The sequence below is a fragment of the Mytilus californianus genome, unplaced genomic scaffold (genome assembly GCF_021869535.1).
Source record: "Mytilus californianus isolate M0D057914Y unplaced genomic scaffold, xbMytCali1.0.p SCAF_9, whole genome shotgun sequence".
NCBI classification, from domain to species: Eukaryota; Metazoa; Mollusca; class Bivalvia; order Mytilida; family Mytilidae; genus Mytilus; species Mytilus californianus.
The window spans coordinates 32,638,427-32,664,673 of record NW_026262745.1 but is presented as its reverse complement, the minus strand read 5'-3'; the positions used below and the strand labels follow the sequence as shown (position 1 = coordinate 32,664,673).

At 32.3% G+C, this 26,247-nt stretch overlaps 1 protein-coding gene across 2 annotated transcripts in view; it reads right to left on the bottom strand.

Annotated features, from left to right (window-relative positions):
• Positions 1-517: 517 nt before the first annotated feature.
• Positions 518-26,247, bottom strand: part of LOC127715100 (STAGA complex 65 subunit gamma-like) — a 30,454-nt gene continuing 4,724 nt past the window's right edge. For both annotated transcript variants that reach the window (XM_052221144.1, XM_052221143.1), the window contains exons 2-11: positions 22,833-23,000; positions 22,380-22,500; positions 17,819-17,937; positions 16,834-16,943; positions 16,479-16,600; positions 11,430-11,617; positions 10,856-10,944; positions 2,456-2,561; positions 2,016-2,177; positions 518-555 (exon numbers count right to left, since the gene is read on the bottom strand). In XM_052221144.1, coding sequence (XP_052077104.1) covers positions 546-555; positions 2,016-2,177; positions 2,456-2,561; positions 10,856-10,944; positions 11,430-11,617; positions 16,479-16,600; positions 16,834-16,943; positions 17,819-17,937; positions 22,380-22,500; positions 22,833-22,993 — 1,188 coding nt within the window. In that variant the 5' untranslated portion in view covers positions 22,994-23,000 and the 3' untranslated portion in view covers positions 518-545. The remainder of the gene's footprint in view (positions 556-2,015; positions 2,178-2,455; positions 2,562-10,855; positions 10,945-11,429; positions 11,618-16,478; positions 16,601-16,833; positions 16,944-17,818; positions 17,938-22,379; positions 22,501-22,832; positions 23,001-26,247) is intronic.

The window sequence follows — 26,247 nt, the reverse complement described above, 5'->3', positions numbered from 1 at the left end:
AGTGGATGGATCCTATAGAGCAATATAAAGGTGTTTTTATATGAATGACTTTCACCAATTGAACTGAGATCAATCAGTGTAAGTGATGTCATTGAACAATCTGTTCTTACTGTGATGTAATAACATAAGCATTGTGGCATATGAAATGTACAGGAAAATGCTGGAATTTGAAAGTTGTCTATTACAACAGCATATCAGATATCAATGGTTCATCACTTTTTATAAAATTGACCAGCTAAAATTCATACCATTAGGCATTGACAACTATAGTGATGTTACCAAATAAGTAACATTTATGTCTTTCCTTTGGGACATTCATTGAAGGCAACACAGTAAAAACTATAAAAACATTGAAATAAAAAATATATGCAACAATATAACACTAAAAATATTTATTTCCACTTCCAGATGTCAGATTTTATTTCACTCTTTATTGCACTTTACAGCTGAAGGTTAACATAGACAGTTTTTTCTTGTCACCATTGATCCTTCTTACTATTTTGTATATACAGTGACTACAGTCTTTCATAAACAACAGCAAATCTTCATTTCTTCCTGAAATTAAAAGTTTATTTTAGTTGATACTGATGGGCACACAGCATAATTTCATTATTATTATGAATTCAGAAATTAATATAGTTTTCATCAGAGTTGAAAATGCAACTGAGTTCAAATTTCATTACTTTAACTCGAATTGTCATTTGTACATGTATCAACAGAAAATCTATCTGAGCAACATAATTATAAACACCAAACATCAGTGAGTTTTGCTTATTGAATAGAATACAAGTTCTTTGCATTTCTGTCAAAAACTTTGGTTTTAGTGAACATTATTCATGCATTTATGGGCATTGTCACTTCCTTCCCATGATGAGCGAGCGGTTGAAAAAATATGATGCTATATTGCAAGAATTATTCAGGAAATTACAGCCTGTCCCCTCTATCTGGTAAATGATGCCATAAAGGCACGCATAATTGATGAACTTTTCTGGTAAAGGACATAACCTAAAAGTGGTCTATTATATTAAATACCTGTAAACATATTATGGCAATGGAAGTTTGCCCAGATTTTTCAGTGTAAATAGGCATGATGATTTAAATATCAGCAGAGTAATTACTTAAATATTGCCTCCAGAAAAGCAAGCATTTCTGGTTTTGTTTACTTCTTATTCTTTTATTTGTCTTATAGTTTCTTCATCTGTAATACTGATTTATAAAATATTCTAAACAGGTTTTTACTGTAAGTACCTATTGTTATTCCATTGTTAAAAATAAAGAGTTTAGAAATCCACCATTCATCTTTTTGTGTGTGTGGAGACTAGTTTTTTTAAATAAATTATTTTATTCCTCAATTTCCTCAGGAAAAAAAATTGTTTCAAAAGGGAAGGGAAAAATTCTTTAGTTTCCAATGATAAATGGGGGAAAAAATATATAACATTGAGTTAAAAAAGAAATGTTTCTGTTGGTTTGTTTTGGATAAATAGTGTGTTTAGGATCAATGGTCAGTGTCTAAGTTAAGTACCCCAAAAACTAGTGCAACCTTGTGATTGTTAATACAATGCTGTCCAAAGTCAGTGACCTTGGAAGTGGTTGTTTATATCTTTATGTTTCTATCCTTTGGTGTTGATTATAGACCTTTGTGGTATCTGTTGATCATGACAAATGATATACCGGTAGACACTTGTATATTATAAAGGACCTTGTGGTGACCTTGAGATGTCTTTCTTGTTGTTATTATATTGTTAGGTTGCTGTTTCCTGTGTCTATTTAAATCTTGTATGAATATGATCAATTACAAACTTAACAAAAAGCCCACACTATGAACTTGAATTATTTTTGTTAGGTTTTGCGTTGAGTTCTTTTTCTCATTATAATGTATATTAAATGTTTAACCAATGGATAAGTCATAGTGTTACTGCATCATCTACCTTTTCTTGAGTATAGGGGTTCTGAGGGAGGGGACATGATATCTGACACAGGTACACATGAAGGGTCTGTGTTACAGCATTACCTACCTTTTCTTGAGTTTAGGGGGTTCTGAGGGAGGGGACATGATATCTGACACAGGTACAGATGAAGGGTCTGCTATACTATCACCAGCATCACTATGTGATGGGGTTTGTGGAGGCTGGCTTTTTATACTTCCTGGTTCATCATATGAATCTAAAGATATAAGTCTGAAAAAAATCACAAAAAACTGTTTTACAAACATTTCAGTCACAAGATTCAAACAAACATATCATACAATTTCACATATCTATCTATTATATAAAAAGTAAAACCTTCATACAGATACGATATTAGCATGAATTTACATTTTTTTTTTAAATGTGATGCTTTATGTATATAAAGAGTTACTAATTTATCTAAACTTTTTTTTCTGGCGTGTTTATCTAATTACTCATATGATGCATCTATATAATTGTCTGCTTTACAAACACAATGTTTTACTTGCTTGTTTTCTGGTGGTTCAATTTTAATGACCGTCCATTTTGAATCTGATTCAGTAGTAAGTCCACCTGTAGGCTCATGTTCAACTGTTATCTCAAATCCACTTAAACCTGAAAAATAAATTGTCTTCGTAGAAGATACCAAAGACAGAATGAATGTAGGATTTCTGTGACTTGTATGTGTAACAAAAATATTATTTTGAAGATGAGTGTCATTTCATTTAAGAATGTGATAAATACAACAATTTGAGATGCACTTGTAGCAAAATTTATTACTATTGACCTTCAAATTAAAGCAACTTTTATCTGTGAGAATAGGATACCAAAGAGCTTTAAAACAACCTTAGACAGTATTTATTCTCTGCAGCTAAAAAAAAGTGTAACGATGAATGATTCAAATGTTTGTTTATTATGTTTGTATGCCATTCTCCACTCCATTCATTCATTCATTATTTTATAATTTGTGTATACACACATGCACATGTAATATTATGCTGTTTATTGTCTATAGAATATCCAAATTGTGTAAATCCAATCAACTGTATTTGCTTAATGAAATAAAATATTATTATTATTACTTAATCAACCTGCCCATCATACATAAAAAATCAAATTCTTGGATACAGTAACTGTAATCACATGGAAACTTTTGTAATTATTAGAAATTCTCTATCTGTATAAAAGTGATGCAAGAAAGATAAACTAGAGGCTCTAAAGAGCCTGTGTCGCTCACCTTGGTCTATGTGCATATCATACAAAGGGCACTCTCCAACATTGTAGACAAGAATAGACTTCATGACAAAAATCTCTATTTTGTTGATCTTGTATTACTGATCTTTTAGTCTGTTTAGTTCCTCTCTATCTTCTTTAGTTTTTGCTCAAAACACAAAAGAGGGTAAAAAAAATCCTCATTTGAGGGCAATCACTCCTATGAAGAGTGACAGTTGACTAACTGTATCGGCAAAATTTGACTTTTTAATAGATCTTGCCTTGCTGATCATTTTTGTGAATTAAAGTGTTTATTTATCTATTATAATTTAAATCATATAAGGCATAAAGGAAAAAAAAATGTTTCTCTCTAAATATCATAGTTTTCATGATAATAGGCAATAAAATGCTCAGCTGGGCGCAGCTTGAAACGACCGCAGAGGTTGACCGCTGAACAGTTGGGGCAATTATGGACATAACATTCAAGCTGGATACAGCACTGAATTTGGATTGTGATTAAATATTTGACACAGCATAGGTTTCTGACACAGAATGAATGTGGTCTAAGAACTTAAAAAAATTTAATTTACCTATTCAAACCAATTATCATTATTTGCTTTTATATAAAAATCAGAAATAACCAATTTAAAATGGAAAATTTTAACGAAAAAAAAAGGAAAAAAAAATCCCCCCTCAATTTTTTCGAACCCCCTTATGATTCATCACCCCCAAACTCAATCCCAGCCTTCCCTTTGTGGTATGGTACCTTGCAGTACAATTTCAGAGAGATCTGTACACTTGAACACAAGTTATTGTCTGGAAACTAGAAAAATGCTTGTTTTTTGGCCCCAATTTGGTCCCAAGTTCCTAAACGTTTAGGGCAATTACCCCCAAACTCAAACCCAGCTTTCCCTTTGTGATATGGAACCTTGTAGTACAATTTCATAAAGATCCATACACTTACACACAAGTTATTGTCCTGAAACTAGAAAAATTCTTGTTTTTTTTCCCCTTTTTGGCCCCTAATTTCTAAAATTTTGAGGCAATAACCCCCAAAATCAATCCCAGCCTTTCCTTTGTGGTATGGTATCTTGCAGTACAATTTCAGAGAGATCCGTACACTTGAACACAAGTTATTGTCTGGAAACTAGAAAAATGCGTTTTTTGGCCCCTTTTTGGCCCCAAATTCCTAAAAGTTTAGGGCAATTACCCCAAAACTCAAACCCAGCTTTCCCTTTATGATATGGAACCTTGTAGTACAATTTCATAAAGATCCATACACTTACACACAAGTTATTGTCCTGAAACTAGAAAAATGCTTGTTTTTTTCCCCTTTTTGGCCCCCAATTCCTAAAATTTAGAGGCAATTACCCCCAAAATCAATCCCAGCCTTCCCTTTGTGGTATGGTACCTTGCAGTACAATTTTAGAGAGATCAATACACTTGAACACAAGTTATTGTCTGGAAACTAGAACTAGAGGCTTTAAAGAGCCTGTGTAGCTCACCTTGGTCTATGTGCATATTAAACAAAGGACACAGATGGATTCATGACAAAATTGTGTTTTGGTGATGGTGATGTGTTTGTAGATCTTACTTTACTGAACATTCTTGCTCCTTACTATTATCTCTATCTATAATGAACTTGGCCCAGTAGTTACAGTAGAAAATATTTTGTAAAAATTTACAAAAATTTACAAAATTGTAAAAAATTGACTATAAAGGGCAATAACTCCTTAAGGGGTCAATTGACAATTTTGGTCATGTTGACTTATTTGTAGATCTTACTTTGCTGTACATTATTGCTGTTTACAGTTTATCTCTATCTATAATAATATTCAAGATAATAACCAAAAGCTGCAAAATTTTCTTAAAATTACCAATTCAGGGACAGCAACCCGACAAGGGGTTGTCAGATTCATCTGAAAATTTCAGGGCAGATAGATCTTGACCTGATAAACAATTTTACCCCTGTCAGATTTGCTCTAAATGCTTTGGTTTCAGAGATATAAGCCAAAATCTACATTTTATCCCTATGTTCTATATTTAGCCATGGCAGCCATCTTGGTTGGTTGGCTGGGTCACCGGACACATTTTTTAAACTAGATACCCCAATGATGATTGTGGCCAAGTTTGGTTAAATTTGGCCAAGTAGTTTAGAGGAGAAGATTTTTGTAAAAGTTAAATGGACGACGGACGCCAATTGACGAGAAAAGCTCATTTGGCCCTTTGGGCCAGGTGAGCTAATCAAAGAGGTGAAAGCTCTGAGGAAAAATGACGCCACTGTCTCTTATATTGTGATATTTTTTATGTAAGTCTTGATTTTCATATACCGTAATTAGTTTAATATTACAACATGTCTCGTAAGCATATAATTGATATTCGTATATGTGTGTGTTATGTGAAGATGACAACTGGCTGTTTTTTTAGTACAAATGTATAGGTCAAGACTACCTGAATGATCTACAGTATCCAATGACTACTGGCTGTTTTTTTCTATAAATAAATAGGTCAAGACTACCAGAATGATCTACAATATCCAATGACTACTGGCTGTTCTTTTGTACTAATAAATAGGTCAAGACTATTTGAATGATCTACAATATCCAATGACTACTGGCTGTTCTTTTGTACATATAAATAAAGACTACCTGAATGATCTAAAGTATTCTAAGTAATGTGATTTTTGTCTTGCAATTACATTTTTCTAAATCAAGAATATAGACTACTAGTATCCTTTTCAAACAAAATGATTATGAAGAGCCTGTTGTTATCAAGCTCTTATACCCCACATACTCATTAAATAAGTTACTAGTGACCTAGTTATTTCTGTTACTTGAAGCAAATTATATTTCTGTAGATTTAGACAATAGTATAATATTGTTTTACTAGTTTTATTTCACCTTGAAGATTAGACAAATAGGGATACTCCTTTGATTTTTTATTTCATGTCAGTCAGGTCGCTTTATATGAAACTTGAAACCACTTCTCTGCCATATTGTTATTTCATAACAACTCTGCCCTTGACCATGTTGACCCATGTAATTGATATTCATTCTTTAACCATATATCATAGTCAGTTAGTTTTTGATTTTGCACTCCCACACCACCTTTCAGGTCAAATGTCTGTCTCCATTTAAGTTAATGACATTGAACAATCATGGTATTAAACACAATTTCAATAGTGATAATGCTGTTCTAGTAGGTCACCATATATTCAACTTGGGTAGCATTCCAGTTATTGAAATTTGTGTCAGATTAGAACAATGATCTAGACCTTTAGGAATGGACCTTTAGGGATCTTACAATTTAATATGGAGCCATAGTATGGGACCCCTACACGGTAACAAAAAAAAAACAAGCTTGAAAGGATACAACGTCAAGCAGCAAAATCTATCACCAGAAATTACAAGTCAAGAGAGGATGGACGGGATACGTCTCTAAAATGCTTGCCTAACTGGAACTACAACAAGATCTCCAGACAAGACGAACAAGGAGTTGAAGCCAGAAGTTAATATTTATGTAAAAAGTAGTTGAGGGGCTGATTCCCGCTATTGAACCATACTGTCATTCTATAATATTATTGCGTAAGTATTTCTGTATTGTCGTTGTTATTGGTCCATGTCTTGGTGTATTGGTCAGAGGCAAAGCCGAAGTCCAATACTGCTGGCCGAGGACCAACAATAAGGCCAATACAGAAATACATGTAATAGTATCTTTATTAATTAACTACAGTGTTACAATATTTTTTTATTTCATTTCACAAGAGATAAACATTTTTACCTTGAAGTGGAACTATCCAAATCTCAGTTTCTTTTTATAAGATGCAATATCTAATGATTTGGTGCCGTTTCCATGCATCTTCAGCCTTTCCTCATCTGATGAATTTTTCTACCCTTTCCTGTCACTATAAAGTGTTACAACTTTAATTTAGACACAACACATAAAAAGTAATTGGAAAGGTACTGCCATTGCATGTGTAATGCAAATATATTTTTAAAAAAAATAATGTAAGAGTTGAAATTGATACAACTATCCATAAGCTAATTGACCAAAGAACGAAGATTTGCGCAATTACAGAATGCATATGCCTGGTTCGGGTTTAAAAATAAAAGACCGTTTACAAAACATGAGAAACGAAAGTGAACAGTAAAAATCGATTTGTACCATCGACATGATGAAATTATGAGGTCCTCAAGAAATGAACTTTGTGATAATTTACTCGTTCCTTAACCTGAAATAATTCCATCGTCTACTTTCAAAATGCTTGTCAAATGAATGGGACCGTCTTTAACCTAAAATATATGCCATACTGAACGTTTCAGCTTGTTTATGGTGAGTAAATAAAAACTGCGTCGTACAAACAACTGTTTACTTTCAGTTTGAGTTTATCGTGACTTATGATCTAAAAACTAGAGACTTTCTGAAATCCTGTTTTGGCCGGATCAGAACTCGGCCAATACGGAAAAAAAATCTGTATTGGCCGAGTTGACATCTTATATTGCATATGCAGTTTTCATCATATTAAGTACAATAACAGTGTAGTTAACTAATAATGATACAGTTACAGACTCTGCTGCTATAACTTTGTAAACAAAGATTCATACGCACCGCGTGGGTATAACCGTATTACTAATTACCGATTATTAAAATCTTCGTAAATCTGGATAAAGACCAGTTTCTATCCAATGGATATCAAAATGATTCCGATTATTACTTTTTTAATGATTGTTAAGTTGAAATGGCATGAAAGGCTGACATTATTTAGGAGAACTATTTTGTCTAGCGATTGCTGATCATTGGAGGGTAAAAAGTCCAACACCATAACAAAACGGATCTATTTATCATGTATACATACCGATTGTTCTGATTGTAAGACATGTGCATAAAAGTGAAAGCTCGAATAAATATGAAAAATATAACAAAGGAATAGCTCCAAATACCATTTAATAACAAAAACAATATGGACAGGTCAAGATATCTTTTTGGTAAATAAAATAACGTATGTAAACTGGTTCCCGTCCGACTACAACACTTTGTTCGAGTGTAGCGTAATACAAGCAGATTCCAGTTAGTATGTAAAATACTAAATATGAAACCGAGTGCGGTAGGCGGAGGCATAATCAACTTCCGTTAGTTCTGGTCAATGGTATCGGAAACATGCCGCTGATAGCGTCATTTTCCAAAAATGCTTATTTTTGGCCCCTTATTCCTTAACGTTTTGGCCAATTACCCCCTAACTCAATTCCAGCTTTCCCTTTGTGATATGGAACCTTGTAGTACAATTTCAGAAAAATCCATACACTTACACACAAGTTATTGTCAGGAAACTAGAAAAATGCTTGTTTTTTGCCCCTTTTTTGGCCCCTAATTCCTAAAATTTTGAGGCAATTACCCCCAAAATCAATCCCAGCATTCTCTTTGTGATATGGAACCTTGTGGTAGAATGTCAGAGAGATCCATACACTAACACACAAGTTATGTCTGGAAGTTAAAAAAAATGCTTATTTTTGGCCCCTAATTCCTTAACTGTTAGTACCATAACCCCCAAAATCTTTCCCAACCTTCCTTTTGTGGTATTGAACCATATGGTAAAATTTCATAGAGATCCATTCACTTAAACTAAAGTTAGAGTGCGAAAACCAATGTGTCTTCGGACGACAATGACGCCGACGCCAATGTCATACCTATATACGACTGCAAAATTTTTCGGTGGTCGTATAAAAATGAAAAAAAATGGTTAATTTGTCATTTATGGGCAATAACTCCTATAAGAATTTGTCTAACAGTTTTGGCTTATATGGACAATTGGTAGAGCTCATTATTCTGAACATTTTTGCTCCTTTTAGATTTTCTCCATTTATAACGATTCAAATATAATAGACAAAACTTGCATTTTACCCCTATGTTCTATTTTTAGCCATGTCGGCCATGTTGGTTGATAGGCGGGGTCTTCGAACACATTTTTTAAAATAGATTCCCTAATGATGATTGTGGCCAAGTTTGGTTAAATGTGTTTCAGTAGTTACAGAGGAGAAGATTTTTGTAAAAGATTACAAAAATTAACAAAAAATTGTTAAAAATTGACTATAAAGGGCAATAACTCCTTAAAACAAGGAATTATTTGAATCCGGAATAATTATGAATTCTGGAAAATTGATGAGAAATATATGATGAAAACTAACCCAACTAAATAGGGTTAGCCATGCGCACATGGCTAAGCGCATGGCTAAGGTGGGTTAGTTAGTTCATACTGAAATGATAGGGAAAGTAAAATTAACCTTAGCCATGCATGCATGGCTAACCCTATTTAGTTGGGTTAGTTTTCATCATACATTTCTAATCAATTTTCCAGAATTCAAAATTATTCCAGATTCAAATAATTCCTTGTTTAAGGGGCCAATTGACCATTTTGGTCATGTTGACCTATTTGTAGATCTTTCATTGCTGAACATTATTGCTGTTTACAGTTTATCTCTATCTATAATAATATTCAAGATAATAACCAAAAACTGCAAAATTTCCTTAAAATTACCAATTCAGGGGCAGCAACCCAACTACGGAATGTCTTATTTGTCTGAAAATATCAGGGCAGATTTTTATCCCTTGTCAGATTTGCTCTAAATGCTTTACTTTCAGAGATATAAGCCAAAATCTACTATGTTCTATTTTTGGTTGGCGGGCCAGGTCATTGGACACATTTTTTAAACTAGATACCCAATGATGATTGTGGTCAAGTTTGGTTAAATTTGACCCAGGAGTTTCAGAGGAGAAGATTTTTGTAAAAGTTAACGGACGATGACGGATGCCAAGTGATGAGAAAAGCTCACTTGGCCCATAGGGCCAGGTGAGCTAAAAACCAACAAAACATAAATTTAATGTGGCCTTACCTTCTAATAGTAATAAATGTTCATCTGTTATATCATCATTTGATGTGGCCTTACCCTCTAATTGTAATAAATGTTCATCTGTTATATCATCATTTGACGTGGCCTTACCTTCTAATTGTAATAAATGTTCATTTGTTATATCATCATTTGATGTGGCCTTACCCTCTAATTCAAATAAATGTTCATCTGTTATATCATCATTTGATGTGGCCTTACCTTCTAATTGTAATAAATGTTCATCTGTTTTATCATCATTTGATGTGGCCTTACCCACTAATTGTAATAAATGTTCATCTGTTATATCATCATTCGATGTGGCCTTATCTTCAAATTGTAATAAATGTTCATCTGTTTTATCATCATTTGATGTGGCCTTACCCACTAATTGTAATAAATGTTCATCTGTTATATCATCATTTGATGTGGCCTTACCTTCTAATTGTAATAAATGTTCATCTGTTACATCATCATTTGATGTGGCCTTACCTTCTAATTGTAATAAATGTTCATCTGTTATATCATCATTTGATGTGGACTTACCCTCTAATTGTAATAAATGTTCATCTGTTATATCATCATTTGATGTGGCCTTACCTTCTAATTGTAATAAATGTTCATCTGTTATATCATCATTTGATGTGGCCTTACCCACTAATTGTAATAAATGTTCATCTGTTATATCATCATTTGATGTGGCCTTACCCACTAATTGTAATAAATGTTCATCTGTTATATCATCATTTGATGTGGCCTTACCTTCTAATTGTAATAAATGTTCATCTGTTATATCATCATTTGATGTGGCCTTACCTTCTAATTGTAATAAATGTTCATCTGTTATATCATCATTTTCATCAAACACAGGAAACTGAATCTCTGAACTTGGTTCTTCTTTTATCCTTGAGAAACGAACAGTTAAATGCAAAAGATGTAATGTTATCAAAATACATTTTAAGGCCACACAAGATGTCAAAATGTCTTTTTTTAATAAAATTGTGTGGATTGATTACTGTCTCATAGACTTTTACAGTTATGCCACAATTCCTTTTATTTATAAAATTAAGGAAATAAGGTACGAATGAATCCCAATACAGCACCTATCCATAAAGACTATAACAAAACAGTTATAATTTAATGATAAACTATTACGGCAAACAGCAACCAATAACAACTGGATTACAGGCCCCTTGCTTGGTTAAGGCAAATAAATAAAGTGGCAGGGTTAAACATGTTTTGAGCACTATAACATCACTCAATCTGGTACAGTGGTATAACAACACATTCTACATGTATATATTGTTTTTTTTAATTCAAATCAGAAATTTATCATAAAAACATATTCTTGACTAAAAAACTAAAATTAGGTTTTATATAAATTGTTTACCTTATAACAGGTACTGTATCAGGTGTTTTCTGTGTCACAGGTTGCATTAATTTCTCATACTCTTGCATTAATTGTTGACATGTATGTTCCATATTTTTGCTGTAGTTTATAATTCTTGATTGATAATAGTCATTTAAGTTTGTAACACTGCCTAATTTCATTTCATGGAAAACTTGTTCTATAAGATCCTGAAAATATAATACCAGGTACAATATAAAAATTAGGCAAAGTGGTATAATGTTCCAATGAGACAACTACATGTATCCAACAAAGTCCAAAAGATGTGGAAATAAATAACTATAGGTCAATGTACAGCCGTACAACAATAAGCAACACCCTAACTGTATACTTATCTATAAGTTTATCAAATTGGTATATCTTTATCTTTTATGAAATGATAGTTTTCTAACTACTGTTAAAATGTTCTATGTTATTATTTTATAAGGGGTCTTCCAATGAAAACAGAATGATTAATATCATTATCTGTAAATTACTAGTTTAGACTTCTGTGTTTGTTTCGTATGGAAACAATTTAAATGGCTCCTCATTTTCTATAATGACTTGTAGGTTGTAGGCCGAGAAATCAAGCTGGTTCACATTTACATATACAGATCTATAGACCTAATTGCTATTTTGGATTAAGCAACACTTGACCCAGTTTTGGTAAAATTGTCAAACTATATCATTCAATAAATAACTTTGCAGTGTTGCATACAAAATTAATGGGAATGTCTGTGATGTCTCTAAATAGCTGACAAACAGTAATAAGGTTGTGGTGTACTTGATTCCCTTCTCAGATAGTTTAACCATGACCTGCCAAATATGATTTACCTTAAGTAAATATTTTTTTCTTAAAAAGTACCATAATTGCCAAAATTGTAAATCATTATAGAGCAAACTGAAAGATGATCAGAATAGAAACAAATAAAGGCAATAGTAGTATACCACTGTTCAATAGTCATAAATCGATTTAACTGAAACAAATCCGGGTCACAAACCAAAACTGAGGGAAACACATCAACTTTAAGAGGAAACAAAACTATAAGAGGAAACAAAACTATAAAAGGAAACAAAACTATAAGAGGAAACAAAACTGTCCATATATCAACAAATTTTGACTAGTTCGTTATTTCATCAAATCTTTTTCTTGCATACAATGTGTCATTTCTAGAAAAACCTCTAACTTACTCTAAACACTGTGGACTTTGGGACATATTTTCATTCAGCAACTGTAGTATGAAGAATCCTTAGTTACTAAGAGACCACAACTATCAATAGAGATTTTGATAGGCCCTTGGGGAGATACTTCTAAAAAACCTACTGTTTAATTTGTTTCCACTTTTTTTTAAACTCTGCTGAACAGACAAAATTATATGTACATTTGTTTTCTATAGGCTGACAATCAATGAATTGTTTTGGCACTTTTCTACAAAATAGTGATTATTTTACTTCATTCTCTTTTTAATCTGACACTTATTTAGAGATAAAAAAACTCAAGACTTTGATCAAGTGTATGAATACCATGGACATTTCCATCACTTTGAAGAAGGAGAATATATCATACCAAAAAAATTCATACCAAACATTAATATATCAAAGAAATTTCAATTCAATTAAGGAATGACTGTAATATTTTTTTTGTCTATGAAGAAATAACATCAAATAAAATGCTTCGCTGGGGCGCAGCTTGATACGACCGCAGAGGTCGAACCCTGAACAGTTGGGGCAAGTATGGACACAACATTCAAGCTTGATACAGCTCTGAATTTGGATTGTTATTAAATATTTGACACAGCATAGGTTTCTGACACAGAAAGAATGTGGTCTAAGAATTTTTTTAATTTACCTATTATGGTCCAATGTCCAAAATCAAAATACATGGTTAGATTCAGCATATCAAAGAACCCCATATATTCAATTTTTGTTAAAATCAAACAAAGTTTAATTTTGGACCCCAACTTGGACAAACTTGAAAACTGGGCCCATAATCAAAAATCTAAACACATGTTTAGATTCAGCATATCAAAGAACCCCAAGAATTCAATTTTTGCTAAAATCAAACTAAGTTTAATTTTGGACCCTTTGGACCTTAATGTAGACCAATTTAAAAAACGGGACTTAAAATTAAAAATCTAAATACACGGTTAGATTTGGAATATCAAAGAACCCCAATAATTCAATTTTTGATGAAATCAAACAAAGTTTAATTTTGGACCCTTTTGACCTCAATATGAACCAATTTGATAGCGGGGCCCACAAATAAAAAATCTAAATTCATGGTTAGATTCAGCATATCAAAGAACCCCATATATTCAATTATTGTTGAAATCAAAAAAAGTTTAATTTTGGACCCCAACTTGGACAAACTTGAAAACTGGGCCCATAATCAAAAATCTAAACACATGTTTAGATTCAGCATATCAAAGAACCCCAAGAATTCAATTTTTGCTAAAATCAAACAAAGTTTAATTTTGGACCCTTTGGACCTTAATGTAGACCAATTTAAAAAACGGGACTTAAAATTAAAAATCTAAATACACGGTTAGATTTGGAATATCAAAGAACCCCAATAACTCAATTTTTGATGAAATCAAACAAAGTTTAATTTTGGACCCTTTTGACCTCAATATGAACCAATTTGATAGGGGGGCCCACAAATAAAAAAATCTAAATACATGGTTAGATTCAGCATATCAAAGAACCTCATATATTCAATTTTTGTGGAAATCAAACAAAGTTTAATTTTGGACCCCAATTTGGACCAACTTGAAAACTGGGCCCATAATCAAAAATCTAAATACTTGTTTAGATTCAGCATATCAAAAAACCCCATATATTCAATTTTTGTTGAAATCAAACAAAGTTTAAATACTGGACCCTATCTTGGACCAACTTCAAAACTGGGCCCATAATCAAAAATCTAAACACATGTTTAGATTCAGCATATCAAAGAACCCCAAGAATTCAATTTTTGTTAAAATCAAACTTAGCTTAATTTTGGACCCTTTGGACCTTAATGTAGACCAAATTAAAAAACAGGACCCAAAATTAAAAATCTAAATACACGGTTAGATTTGGAAAATCAAAGAACCCCAATAATTCAATTTTAGATGAAATCAAACAAAGTTTAATTTTGAACCCTTTTGACCTCAATATGAACCAATTTGATAACGGGGTCCACAAATAAAAAATCTAAATACATGGTTAGATTCAGCATATCAAAGAACCCCATATATTCAATTTTTTTTTAAATCAAACAAAGTTTAATTTTGGACCCCAATTTGGACTAACTTGAAAACTGGGCCAAAAATCAAAAATCTAAATACATGTTTAGATTCAGCATATCAAAGAACCTCATATATTCAATTTTTGCTAAAATCAAACAAAGTTTAATTTTGGACCCTTTGGACCTTAATGTAGACCAATTTGAAAACTGGACCCAAAATTAAAAATCTAAATACACTGTTAGATTCGGCATAACAAATAAATAAATGTGATCAAAGATTTTACAAATCTAATGCGCCATACTGTGCAATTAAATATTACTTCTTGAAATTTTTCAATATTTGAAATTTGAAAAAAAAATAATATTTGAAGAATAATTCTTTTTAATTTCTGAAATCTGAAATGAGAAAAAATTGACCCCCCACAATTTCTTTTTATCCCCCCCCCCCCCCCACACACCTTTTTTCCCCCAAAAAATTCTTTCCCTCAAGATGTAGTCATAATCTCAATTCAAATTTCCAATGGAGTTGGCAACCATAATTACCCATTTAAATTTACCATAGTGCTAACTTAATCTATTTTATAATAGAATTAAAAATATAGTGTCTAATCTTTCATATGGATTTTTTTGTAAAAAAAAAAGATGCAACATTTGCAGATATTTTTACTGGTCTTCCTTTATAAATATGCATTTCTTTAAACATAATTTAAAAGCAGTGTAAGGGAAGTAACTAAAACGTTGTATTTGGATTACCTCCCTTACACTGTTTTAAATTATCTTTATTGTTCATTAACCATTACTTTATACATAATTTAAAAGCAGTGTAAGGGAGATAATTTCAATGATGTATTTGATTTATCTCCCTTACACTGCTTTAAATTATGTTTTGTACTAAAGTATTTGTCCATTAACCAGGACAACCTTGTTTTTCCCCCTTTTTTGCCCCTAATTCCTAAACGGTTTGAGCCATAACCCCCCAAAGCAAATCCTTACCATCCCTTTGTGGTATGGAAACTTGTAGTATAATTTCAGAGAGATCCATACACCGTTGCACAGTTATTGTCTGGAAACTAGAAAATGCTTATTTTTGGCCCCTTTTTGGCCCCTAATTCCTTAACTGTTGGTACCATAACCCCCAAAATCAATCCCAACCTTCCTTTTGTGGTATTTAACCTTATGGTCAAATTTCAAAAAGATCCATTCACTTAAACTAAAGTTAGAGTGCGAAAACCAATGTGTCTTCGGACGACGACGCCGGACGACGAAGACGACGACGCCAACGTCATACCAATATACGACCACAAAATTTTTTTGCAGTCGTATAAAAAGTGGCGCACACTGAATAAACCCGCATAGCGGGTTATTTTAAAGTGTGCACCACATTTTTTATGTTATTTCGAATAGACAGAAAAAATATTACAGTCATTTCTTATAATTTAATTCTAAATTCCATTTTAAACCAGAGTAAACCATGAGAAAACATTGATGACGTCATGGTCACATGACAAAATTATGTCTATGAGCTGATAAACAAAATAACGTCAGCCAATCAGAAGACGTGTTACATCCAAAATTAAATTATTAGATCATAACAGATGTTAATATATTATTTGAATAATCTGAAAGTTGTATTGTTTCTAAATAAACCTGCCCCTTAATTATTTCAAAGAGAGTCAAGAAAAAAACACAGCCTTAGTACCATTTTTCTGACTAGTTAGAAGTCATTCACATTTTATACAATTACTCTTACAAGTCTTTCATGAAAAAATACTCTGTCCTTTTGAATTTTTAAAACATAGCCATTATTTTACTGTACAACTTACAGGAAAACCAGCATGTCCATGTAATAATTTACTGTCGACTGCTGATCTGAGATGAGTGGTGAACTGGAGATAAAATTCATGTAAAATACACGATAATGTATCTAATACTGATTCATTACAATCTGAAAAAAAATAAAACTGGGCTAATATTTTGCAGAATTTTATTTCATTTGGCTTCTATATCCTTTTTTTTTTGGCTCAATGGAACTATTTCTTTTTACATACTTTAAAACTTCTTACTGTATGTACTACTGGCTACCATAATTGACTTGATATTTTAAATGCTCAATCAGAAGAAAATATGAATGTGTCTAAAAGATGTTAAAAAAAACTTAAAAACAATAACTGGTCTTACTGTCAAATCCCAAATGAGCAAATATGGCTGCCACAGATCTTTGAACAAGACGTCTGCAAGTAACATCATCTAACACTGGGGGAGGCTCCCCTTTTCCTTTTACAAAATCACTGAAAGTAGAAAAAAGTTTTTATTCATGAACATTATTCCATCATGTCCTTGATATGAAACTTATTTATTCAATTGAAGTAAAATATCTATTCCTGTCAATTCAAAAACCTAGAAAATTCCCATTGTCACCAAAAAGTTACCAGTAACTGTTTTACAAGTAACACTTTATATTTTTCAGTATCACTCCAAACAGATCTGCTTAACTCTTTGTCATTTGGTCTCTGGTGGATAGTTGTCTCATTGGTAATTCTACCATCTCCTTATTTTCATGTTTTAATAGGCTATCTGGGTCATGTGTTGTTTATGCAGTAGTATTTTTTAGAGGGAATCAGGAGTTGGTGGTTGGTGTGGCTTGTAGTACTGTCGCATATTTTATGTATTTTTCTGACCTAATTAAGGTTCTTATTTTTATTATTACAAAATTTCATACCTGTAACATCAAGAGAAATTTTTTTCCTAGCAAATTTTCATCTTTTTCTTCAAATGATTGTATTTCTAAAACAAGCAAACAGACCTGTTTCTATATCACCCTATTATTCATTCACTATAAAAAAAACAGACGTTTTCTCTGAAATTTGGGTGTTTTGAATTTTTCGGCAGCAAAATCCTTTAAATGATTTATTTAGGAAAACGTGAGGAAATTGTGTGGATTCAGTTATATTTGTTGGTACCAATTTTCGTAAATTAAGAAAAGATTGTCTTTTTCTTGGATAATTGATTTCATGGATTTACAAAAGTCTGCATACAAGGCTATAGAATATTAGTACTTGGTTGGACATATAAATTCTTGGTTCACCTGTACCTACGAAAATCATCGATTATCATTATACCACAAATAATACTGAATCCACAGTAATATCCTTTCATTTCATACCTTTCATAATCTTTCGGGATAAATGGTAAATGTCCATATTTGTTATGTTTTAATGGAGGACCAGTGTATTCTGGTATAGGGGGAGCTGTAGGGTACTGAATATCTGTATCACCATTTCTCTGAAATACATTTGTAAATGATTATTCACAACAATCATGACAATGAAATATTTCATTTATTAATCATTAACTGTTCATTTTTTGAAACAAAAACAGCCTCATTGCATCAAACCAAAATCATTTTTTAAATTTTTTAATGAAATCAGATTTTAAGGTATAATACAGAACAGAAACCATTACAGGTGACACCCAGTCATCACCTTGCCAGTTAGTTTCTAACATTCTTAAGATATAAAATATTTTCCCTTTTGTTTACTCAAGTCATTCTTATATATATAGGTTGAGGTGACCCAGTTTTCAAATAGCCTTTATCTCAACACACATCAAAAATAGCTTCATTCATGAATTAAAAGTAATCACAGCTCAGAGTTCTACATATTATATAAGACACCTGTCTACTATTGAAAAATGTTTGTTGCCCTCTTGATGTCTACTGGTTATTTTTGTTGTCAGGTTATTGAATCATTGACTTATACTCCACAACTATATTGCATGGACCTTCCTTACAATCCGAGATATTGGTACTGAAAAAAATTCATTCCTCTTTAACTTGAAAGTTGTCAACTATTGCTTCGTTCTAGACTGTCAATGCAAAACTTCATCAGTTATTTATGAGTAAAAATGAAGGTAAAAAAGCACATTAGATATACAGTTATATTCTTGTACACTTCAGGTTCTGGAATGACCTTTATCAAGTGTGCTTGAGATCCAAAGTTTTAACAGCAAAAATTATTAAACATTTAAAAGCTGAAACAAAACATCAAACTTTGCTTACTATATAAAGCTCATTTTTGCCTGATGGAACTGCAACCTTAACTTTACACTAATTGCATAATTTTATATGGACTGCAAATTTAGACACAAAATGTGTCATTAAATCACGGCAATACCAAAGCACACCAAATTGGGCAAGGTGGTAAACTAACGAAAAGATAGCTCTACACTAGCTAAATCTACCCACTAGTAAGAAAAAATTGTATGATATGAATTCCAAGGTGGGCAAATTTTCCCTGACCTTTATTACAACTTATGATTTGTGCACTGATAAAGTATTATTCTTCTATAATTATCTGTGGAAAAAAAAACTCATCAAAGATACCAGGCTTATAACTTTGTATGCCATATGCACTTTTCATCTACAAAGGACTCATCTAAAATTGCAAAGACCTGTAACTTAATATTAAACATGATATCTTTTACATGGAAAAATAAAAGGAATAAAATGCTTCGCTGGGCGCAGCTTGATACGACCGCAGAGGTCGAACCCTGAACAGTTGGGGCAAGTATGGACACAACATTCAAGCTTGATACAGCTCTGAATTTGGATTGTGATTAAATATTTGACACAGCATAGGTTTCTGACACAGAAAGAATGTGGTCTAAGAACTTGAATTTTTTTAATTTACCTATTATGGTCCAATGTCCAAAATCAAAATACATGGTTAGAATCAGCATATCAAAGAACCCCATACATTCAATTTTTGTTGAAATCAAACAAAGTTTAATTTTGGACCCCAACTTGGACCAACTTGAAAACTGGTCCCATAATCAAAAATCTAAACACATGTTTAGATTCAGCATATCAAAGTACCCGAAGAATTCAATTTTTGTTAAAATCAAACTAAGTTTAATTTTGGACCCTTTGGACCTTAATGTAGACAAATTTAAAAAACGGGACCCTAAATTAAAAATCTAAAAACACAGTTAGATTTGGCATATCAAAGAACCCCAATAATTCAATTTTTGATGAAATCAAACAAAGTTTAATTTTGGACCCTTTTGACCTCAATATGAACCAATTTGATAGCGGGCCCACAAATAAAAAATCTAAATACATGGTAAGATTCAGCATATCAAAGAACCCCATATATTCAATTTTTGTTGAAATCAAACAAAGTTTAATTTTGGACCCCAATTTGGACCATCTTGAAAACTGGGCCAAAAATCTAAAATCTCAATACATGTTTAGATTCAGCATATCAAAGAACCCCATATATTCAATTTTTGTTGAAATCAAACAAAGTTTAATTTTGGACCCCAACTTGGACAAACTTGAAAACTGGTCCCATAATCAAAAATCTAAACACATGTTTAGATTCAGCATATCAAAGAACCCCAAAATTTCAATTTTTGTAAAAATCAAACTAAGTTTAATTTTGGACCCTTTGGACCTTAATGTAGACCAATTTAAAAAACAGGACCCAAAATTAAAAATCTAAATACACGGTTAGATTTGGCATATCAAAGAACCCCAATAATTCAATTTTTGATGAAATCAAACAAAGTTTAATTTTGGACCCTTTTGACCTCAATATGAACCAATTTGATAGCGGGCCCACAAATAAAAAATCTAAATACATGGTAAGATTCAGCATATCAAAGAACCCCATATATTCAATTTTTGTTGAAATCAAACAAAGTTTAATTTTGGACCCCAATTTGGACCAACTTGAAAACTGGGCCAAAAATCTAAAATCTAAATACATGTTTAGATTCAGCATATCAAAGAACCCCATATATTCAATTTTTGTTGAAATCAAACAAAGTTTAATTTTGGACCCCAACTTGGACCAACTTGAAAACTGGGCCCATAATCAAAAATCTAAACACATGTTTAGATTCAGCATATCAAAGAACCCTAAGAATTCAATTTTTGTTAAAATCAAACTAAGTTTAATTTTGGACCCTTTGGACCTTAATGTAGACAAATTTAAAAAAGGGACCCAAAATTAAAAATCTAAATACACGGTTAGATTCGGCATATCAAAGAACCCCAATAATTCAATTTTTGATGAAATCAAACAAAGTTTAATTTTGGACCCTTTGGACCTCAATGTGGACCAATTTAAAAACGGGGCCCAAAATCTAAAAAATTAATACACGGTTAGATTCAGCATATTAAAGAACCCCAAGAATTCAAGAATAAAACCCCATTGAAATTGATCAAGAAATAAGCAATTTATACGAAGTATCTTCTTTTGCACAATACTGTGCAATTGAATATTTCTTGCTATTGCGCAATACTGTACAATTGACAATTTCTTGCTATTGCGCAATATTGTGCTATTGGATATTTCTTGCTATTGCGCAATACTGTTAAATTGAAGATTTCTTGCTATTGCGCAATACTGTGCAATTGAAGATTTCTTGCTATTGTGCAATACTGTGCAATTGAAAATTTCTTGCTATTGCACAATACTTATTATATAATAATTTACACATCCTGTTTGGTGTGTATCTCCTACCATATCATTATTATTTGCTTTTAAATATAAATCAGAAATAACCAACTTAAAATGGTAAATTTTAAAAGAAAAAAAAAAGGAAAAAAAGAAAAAAAAAAAAAAAAAAATCCCCCCCCCCCAAATTTTTTGAACCCCCTTATGATTCATCACCCCCAAACTCAATCCCAGCCTTCCCTTTGTGGTATGGTACCTTGCAGTACAATTTCAGAGAGATCCATACACTTGAACACAAGTTATTGTCTGGAAACTAGAAAAATGCTTATTTTTGGCCCCTTTTTGGCCCCCAATTCCTAAACGTTTCGGGCAATTACCCCCAAACTCAATTCCAGCTTTCCCTTTGTGATATGTAACCTTGTAGTACAATTTCAGAAATATCCAAACACTTACACACAAGTTATTGTCATGAAACTAGAAAAATGCTTGTTTTTTGCCCCTTTTTTGGCCCCTAATTCCTAAAATTTTGAGGCAATTACCCCCAAAATCAATTACAGCCTTCCCTTTGTGATATGGAACCTTGTGGTACAATGTCAGAGAGATCCATACACTTACACACAAGTTATTGTCTGAAAGTTACAAAAATGCTTATTTTTGGCCCCTTTTTGGCCCCTAATTCCTTAACTGTTGGTACCATAACCCCCAAAATCAATCCCAACCTTCCTTTTGTGGTATTGAACCTTATGGTGAAATTTCATGGAGATCCATTCACTTAAACTAAAGTTAGAGTGCGAAAACCAATGTGTCTTCGGACGACGCCGGACGACGCCGGACGACGCCGGACGACGACGACGACGACGACGACGACGACGACGACGACGACGACGCCAACGTCATACCAATATACGACCAAAAAATTTTTAATTTTTGCGGTCGTATAAAAATGAATAGACTGCTGATGAAGAAAAGAATGGATGAAATTTCTTTGTCTAGAAATGAAAAGATATAATTGGTTATTTAGGGAGAAATGATTAACTATTTAATTAAATCATATTCACTATGTATTGTGGATTCATAATAATTCGTGGGATACCAATTTGTGTGGACCTCGTGGGTTAAGGTGAAATTTTTTTATAAAGTCCTTTATGCTGACTGTCAAAACCACAAAATCAAATATCTATGAAAACATATATTTTCCTCAATCCTCAAAATTGGTACCCATGAAAAAAATGAATCAACAGTATAGTATAAACATATCCTTACATTTTCTTGGTTTGCTGTTTGTAAATTACTGATCAAAAGTCGTACTTTCTTTGCATGCTGTACCAATCTGATAGTATGAGCCGTTAGAGGATCCAGTTCAAATCTTTCTGCAGGTAATGGACTGTAATTTAATGTATGCACAATTATTTTAGGAACAAAATCTGACAGGTGAGTCAATACTTATGACTTTTATCTTTATTCAATTATTTTAAATGTATAATTCAGTTGTTGTCCTAAAGATGTCAATAGGGAAAACACATTAATTGAAGGAGTTAACTGAGGATCAGATCTATACGTTTTTAACCAAGATGAAAACATTTTTATGCATTTGAGGATGTTTCATATATTCAGTATATGTAAAAATGTATAAGCATCAACCAATTGTGACTACCACTGTGTGCCAAAGTCATTTATCATACATAAAATACATGTATTAGGAGTTTTTAAAATTACTCATTAGTAGGAGGACAATGTCTAGAAGATGGCTGGTGTAGTCTTGGTCCCTCTACTTCTATAGGTCGAAGTTTTGTTAGCTGTTCACGTTCTACTGCAGCTATTCCAGCATCTACATCAGGCACTGATGGTAATTCTCCCCATTTTCTTTTTTTATCCATCTTTCTTCTTATAAAAAGAAAAGATTGTTAAAATTAGCATGATATAACTTCCCTTGAGCTAGTTTTCAACTTCATATTGCTGATTTGAGACGTTTCAATATCTTGCAGTTACATGTACAAATAAACTGTATAAAGAATCACAGAAGATATGGGCAAGCATATTCGGCATTATTGCCTCCAGATATATTATCTTTGTGTGTGCAGTTATAAAACCTGGAATCAGTCAAATAATGCAGACCAAAGATAATTTCTGTTCCAAGAGCTATTTGATATAAATGGTTCTATACACATGACAATAATTCACATAATAACACTTGACATCGAAATTCAAATTATAAATCTGATTCCTTGTAGATGTACATGTATCAAGAATTTACATTTGTCTGTCTGTCAGTTATAATTATGTTGGATTTTTGAATATTTCATAAAAATGAATATTTTCCCAAATCTAGAAAACTGGAAAGTCATGAACAACAGGTAAACCAACTAGAAAAAAGTGGTGTTTTTTATTAGATTCTTTAATCTACAACGTATGCCTGTACAGTTACACAGTTCAGGGCCCAGGACAATGCAGAGCTATATTTGCACTGGGGATCGATGGTAATAGGTGGCTGTCAGTGGGTGACATGTATCACAGATATTTTGATTGGGAAATATTGGGATATGTGTTTACTAACCTAAAGAAACAGTGAAAAAAATTTCAAGTATTTCCATTGGTTAGAGTCTTAGAGAGGATATATCGTTATTGATAAAGATTTTCTAAGCTTCTGTGTACCAAATCACCTACACATTTTAATATATCAATGATGTACATGTATTGTTTTATGAGTTTAGGTTCACAGAAGGTATTGACCAATATTTCGTAGTTTGTTTACACCACAAAATTTTCTGGGAGTACAGACAATCCTGTGCATCTGGAAAAGTGTTAAGGCATGACAGAACCTAGATAAATCAAATTTAATTGATAATTATCATGATTACCGTATATTCAACAATATTATAAGGTTTTGATATGCAATTCATTTCAGTTTCTTCAGAAGGTGCTAAAACAAACTACATGTACATTTGTAAGATGTTTGAGAAGTTTCCCTCATATTATAATTGTGTTGATTGAGGGGTCGCCCTGCTATTCTGACACCCCATTGGCTCGAACCATAATAGTCTGACATCCCATTTGTCCCACACCCCATTAGTTCGACACCCCAATAGTCGTCACATGTGCAGGTTGTAATTGAAAACCTAGTTCATAGAATCGGTAGACATGGTTTTTGAACTTGTGTCTTCTCTCCCTTCTGAGTATAAAGAATTAAATGAAAAAGACAGAACGTCCAGTCTGGTATGTAAAAATACCATGATCCTACAAATATAAGGCAATTAAATGAAAAAGACAGCATGTCCTGTCTGGTATGTCAAAAATACCATATTCCTACAAATATAAGGCAATCTACAACCTTGCAACATGTTGCTTTACTACAACAATTGTGACCTAGCTATTTCATAAAAAATAAACTGCTTCGCCGAGCACAGCTGGATATTACCGCAGAGGTCCAACCCTGAAGGTGTAATACCACCATTGATTTTCCCCTATTAGTCTTTGTAAAATTTGCACTTTTCAAAAAATTGTGCAGAATTTATCTTTGTTTCAAATAAAGAAATACTTGGCATGAGTAAAGTTTTATCCTGTCCAGAACTATAGAAAAAATTTCACATAACATTTCATTGCATATAAGAAAATAACCATCACTGGAAGTTAACCAATCAAATTTTCCCCCTTTTTTAACCTGTGTACAAGCTTTAGTAACCATGTAACCTCAAGTTTCCAAAATATTCTATAGAAACCCCAAATAAAGAAATAATGGTGCTTTGAAATACCCAAGATATATGTTTATGACTCAGAAATGTTTTACTGCAATGAAATGTAGGATCAATTACCTACAACTGTCAAATTCAAGGGAATATTTTTTTTCGACCTATTTTCGTATGCAACCGGATGTGACGTACTATGATTTGGTGGTATTACACCTAAAGAAGACTTTTTTGTTGAATAAACTGAATGTGACTTTTTTCCTTTGTAATACTGGTTATTTCAAGCATTCCTGTCAAGTTTTGTCATAATCAGTTCAATAGTTTGAGAAAAATCTAGTATAATGTAAGACGACATCTACAACGATTCGAGCAAAATTTCTTCGAAAAATTCAAACCAAGCCGCATCATGATAGAATATAGTGTGGACCAATAAATGATCAAATATTTATCTCATCTGCCTACAAACAGTTGAATATGATACAAAAGATGACTTTAGGATGATAAATACTACTAATGGACCTCTTATTCTTCCTTATAAAGTCTCTTTTGGTCCATTTATACCTCTCATTTCCTCAAAATTTCTACTTTTTAGGCCAATAAATAAAAATTTTGGGGTAACTTTCACTCATTTATGATAGGAATGTTATTATAAATGATTAATTGAAGTATTCAAGCTGCTTGAACTATCCGTATAAAAGTTTACTGTCTCCAAGGAGGTTTCAATAAGTCCTTGCGTAAAACTTAAATTTACGCCGCGTTCCAGAGAGGGACATAAAAAACTTCTCTTTTGGTGAATAATTTGTTGTTACTGCTTTAAAAATAATTTCATTTACTTAAAACTATATATTTATTAAAGTATTTCTTAGGAAAAATTTTCTAGTATAGCAGAATATAAGAAATAAGGAGAAAAAGCTCCCCAAGACTCTAAGTATGGTTTGTTCTGTCAACTAATATTCATGGTAAAGTCCTATTTCAAGGAAATTTTCTCATAAAATGTATTTTGGAGACTCAATCCACTCAGAATATTTCATTATTTGTAATATTTCACTTAAATAGCAAGAAATTTTAACACATGAGAGTACTCACAAGGTCAAAGGTGCATGTACAGCTTCCCATATTAGGTGTAATACCACCATTGATTTTCCCCTATTAGTCTTTGTAAAATTTGCACTTTTCAAAAAATTGTGCAGAATTTATCTTTGTTTCAAATAAAGAAATACTTGGCATGAGTAAAGTTTTATCCTGTCCAGAACTATAGAAAAAATTTCACATAACATTTCATTGCATATAAGAAAAATAACCATCACTGGAAGTTAACCAATCAAATTTTCCCCCTTTTTTAACCTGTGTACAAGCTTTAGTAACCATGTAACCTCAAGTTTCCAAAATATTCTATAGAAACCCCAAATAAAGAAATAATGGTGCTTTGAAATACCCAAGATATATGT